Raw genomic sequence first — 2151 nt, 5'->3', positions numbered from 1 at the left:
CGGGGCTCTGGCGCATCCAGCCCATTCCGTAGCTGGCGAAGGTGAAGCCGGAGGCGCGGCAGAGGAGCCGCAGGGACTCCCCCGGGGCCTTGAGGTCGCCCCCGGACTCCACCGGGGTCACGGTCCCTCGGTTTCACCTTCGCCAGCTACGCCATGAACTGGGTGCGCCAGAGCCCCGGGAAGGGGCTGGAATGGGTCGCTGGGATCAACTACAATGGTGGTTACACCGTCTACGCGCCGTCGGTGAAGGGTCGGTTCACCATCACCAGGGACGACGGGCAGGGCACGGTGACGCTGCAGATGAACGACCTCAAGGAGGAGGATTCCGCCACCTATTTCTGCGCCAAACGTGCTAATGCTGGCGGTTATGGTGGTGCTCATGGTATCGACGCCCTTGGCGGGGTCCCCTCATGTCCCCAGACCCTCCCCCAAAACCTCCACCCTTCGCACCCAGCTCTCGGTCGTCGGTCCCGACCTCGGGGTGGTTTTGCCCCCAGTTCTCAACCTTTGGCCCCAAACCCCAACTCTCTGCCCCAAATCTCAGTCGTTCACCCCAACGTTCAACTGTTGATTGGAAATCTCAACCGTTGACCCAAACGTCAACCCTTGACCTGAAATCTCGGTCGTTGACCCAAATATTGACCCTTGACCTGAAATCTCGGTCGTTGACCACGAATTTTGACCATTGACCCCAAATCGCAAACGTCAACTCAAAATCTCAACCGTCGACACCAAATCTCGGCCCCCGGCCCCAAATCTCAACCCTTTCCCAAAAAACCTTGGGCAACGCTGGCTTTGGATGAATGGGTTTGGCTCAGCGGTTGAGATTTGGGGCCAAAGGTTGGATACCAGCAGCACCCCAGCCAGCACCAGCATTGTAACGTTTGGCGCAGAAATAGGTGGCGGAATCCTCCTCCTTGAGGTCGTTCATCTGCAGCGTCACCGTGCCCTGCCCGTTGTCCCTGGCGATGGTGAACCGGCCCTGCACCGACGGCGCGTAGCCGGTGCTACCACCAGTGTTGGTGATCCCAGCGACCCATTCCAGCCCCTTCCCGGGGCTCTGGCGCACCCAGTTCATGTCGTAGCTGCCGAAGGTGAAACCGAGGGACCGTGACCCCGGTGGAGTCCGGGGGCGACCTCAAGGCCCCGGGGGAGTCCCTGCGGCTCCTCTGCCGCACCTCCGGCTTCACCTTCGGCGACTACGGAATGGGCTGGATGCGCCAGAGCCCCGGGAAGGGGCTGGAATACGTCGCCAGTATCAGCAGCACTGGTGGCACCACCAGATACGCGCCGGCGGTGAAGGGCCGGTTCACCATCGCCAGGGACGACGGGCAGGGCACGGTGACGCTGCAGATGAACGACCTCAAGGAGGAGGATTCCGCCACCTATTTCTGTGCCAAAAGTGCTGATAGCGGTGCTAGCTTGGCTGATGATATCGACCCCCTTGTTGGGGTCCCCACCTGTCCCCAAAGCCCAGACCCTCCCCCCCAAACCTCCACCCTTCGCACCCAGCTCTCCGTCGTTGGTCCCGACCTTGGGCTGGTTTTGCCCCAATTCTCTACCTTGGGCCCCAAACCCCAACTCTTTGCCCCAAAATCCCAATGATTTGGACCCCTGAGCTCAACTTGGTCCCTCAAAGCTCGACCGTTGATCCCAAATCTCAACATTTGACTCAAATTTCGACCGTTGACCCCAAATCTCAACCGTTGACCCCAAATCTCAACCATTGACCCCAACTCCCAACCATCGACCCCAAATCCCAACTGTTGACCCCAAATCCCAACCATTGACCCCAAATCTCAACCGTTGACCCAAATCTCAACCGCTGACCCAAAGCTCAACCATTGACCCCAAATCTCAACCGTTGATGCCAATCTTGACCTTTTGCATGTTTTGGGGTAATAAGATTTAGATTTGGGCCCTCCCAGGTGGGTCTTGACCTTCGCCAGCTACGGAATGGGCTGGATGCGCCAGAGCCCCGGGAAGGGGTTGGAATACGTCGCTGGGATCACCAACACTGGTGATGCCACCGACTACGCGCCATCGGTGAAGGGTCGGTTCACCATCGCCAGGGACAACGGGCAGGGCACGGTGACGCTGCAGATGAACGACCTCAAGGAGGAGGATTCCGCCACCTATTTCTGCGCCAAA

At 59.3% G+C, this 2151-nt stretch overlaps 1 protein-coding gene and 2 gene segments (V, D, J or C); 2 read left to right on the top strand and 1 right to left on the bottom strand.

Annotated features, from left to right (window-relative positions):
• Positions 1–94: 94 nt before the first annotated feature.
• LOC113942216 lies at positions 95–591 on the top strand (the record flags this gene model as incomplete). The annotated part of the segment is given in 1 exon segment: positions 95–591. A coding segment is annotated over 1 exon segment (497 nt), but the record flags the coding sequence as incomplete, so codon positions are not given.
• Positions 592–814: 223 nt separating this feature from the next.
• Positions 815–1105, bottom strand: LOC113942214 (the record flags this gene model as incomplete). The annotated part of the segment is given in 1 exon segment: positions 815–1105. A coding segment is annotated over 1 exon segment (291 nt), but the record flags the coding sequence as incomplete, so codon positions are not given.
• A 2-nt stretch (positions 1106–1107) lies between these two features.
• On the top strand, positions 1108–2143 carry LOC113942217 (immunoglobulin delta heavy chain-like; the record flags this gene model as incomplete). The annotated part of the gene is made up of 2 exons (XM_027633352.1): positions 1108–1538; positions 1929–2143. Coding segments are annotated over 2 exons (646 nt in total), but the record flags the coding sequence as incomplete, so codon positions are not given.
• Positions 2144–2151: the final 8 nt, after the last annotated feature.

The sequence above is a fragment of the Corapipo altera genome, unplaced genomic scaffold (genome assembly GCF_003945725.1).
Source record: "Corapipo altera isolate COAL_440 unplaced genomic scaffold, ASM394572v1 56011, whole genome shotgun sequence".
Taxonomy (NCBI): domain Eukaryota; kingdom Metazoa; phylum Chordata; class Aves; order Passeriformes; family Pipridae; genus Corapipo; species Corapipo altera.
This window is presented reverse-complemented; position numbering and strand designations above follow the sequence as displayed.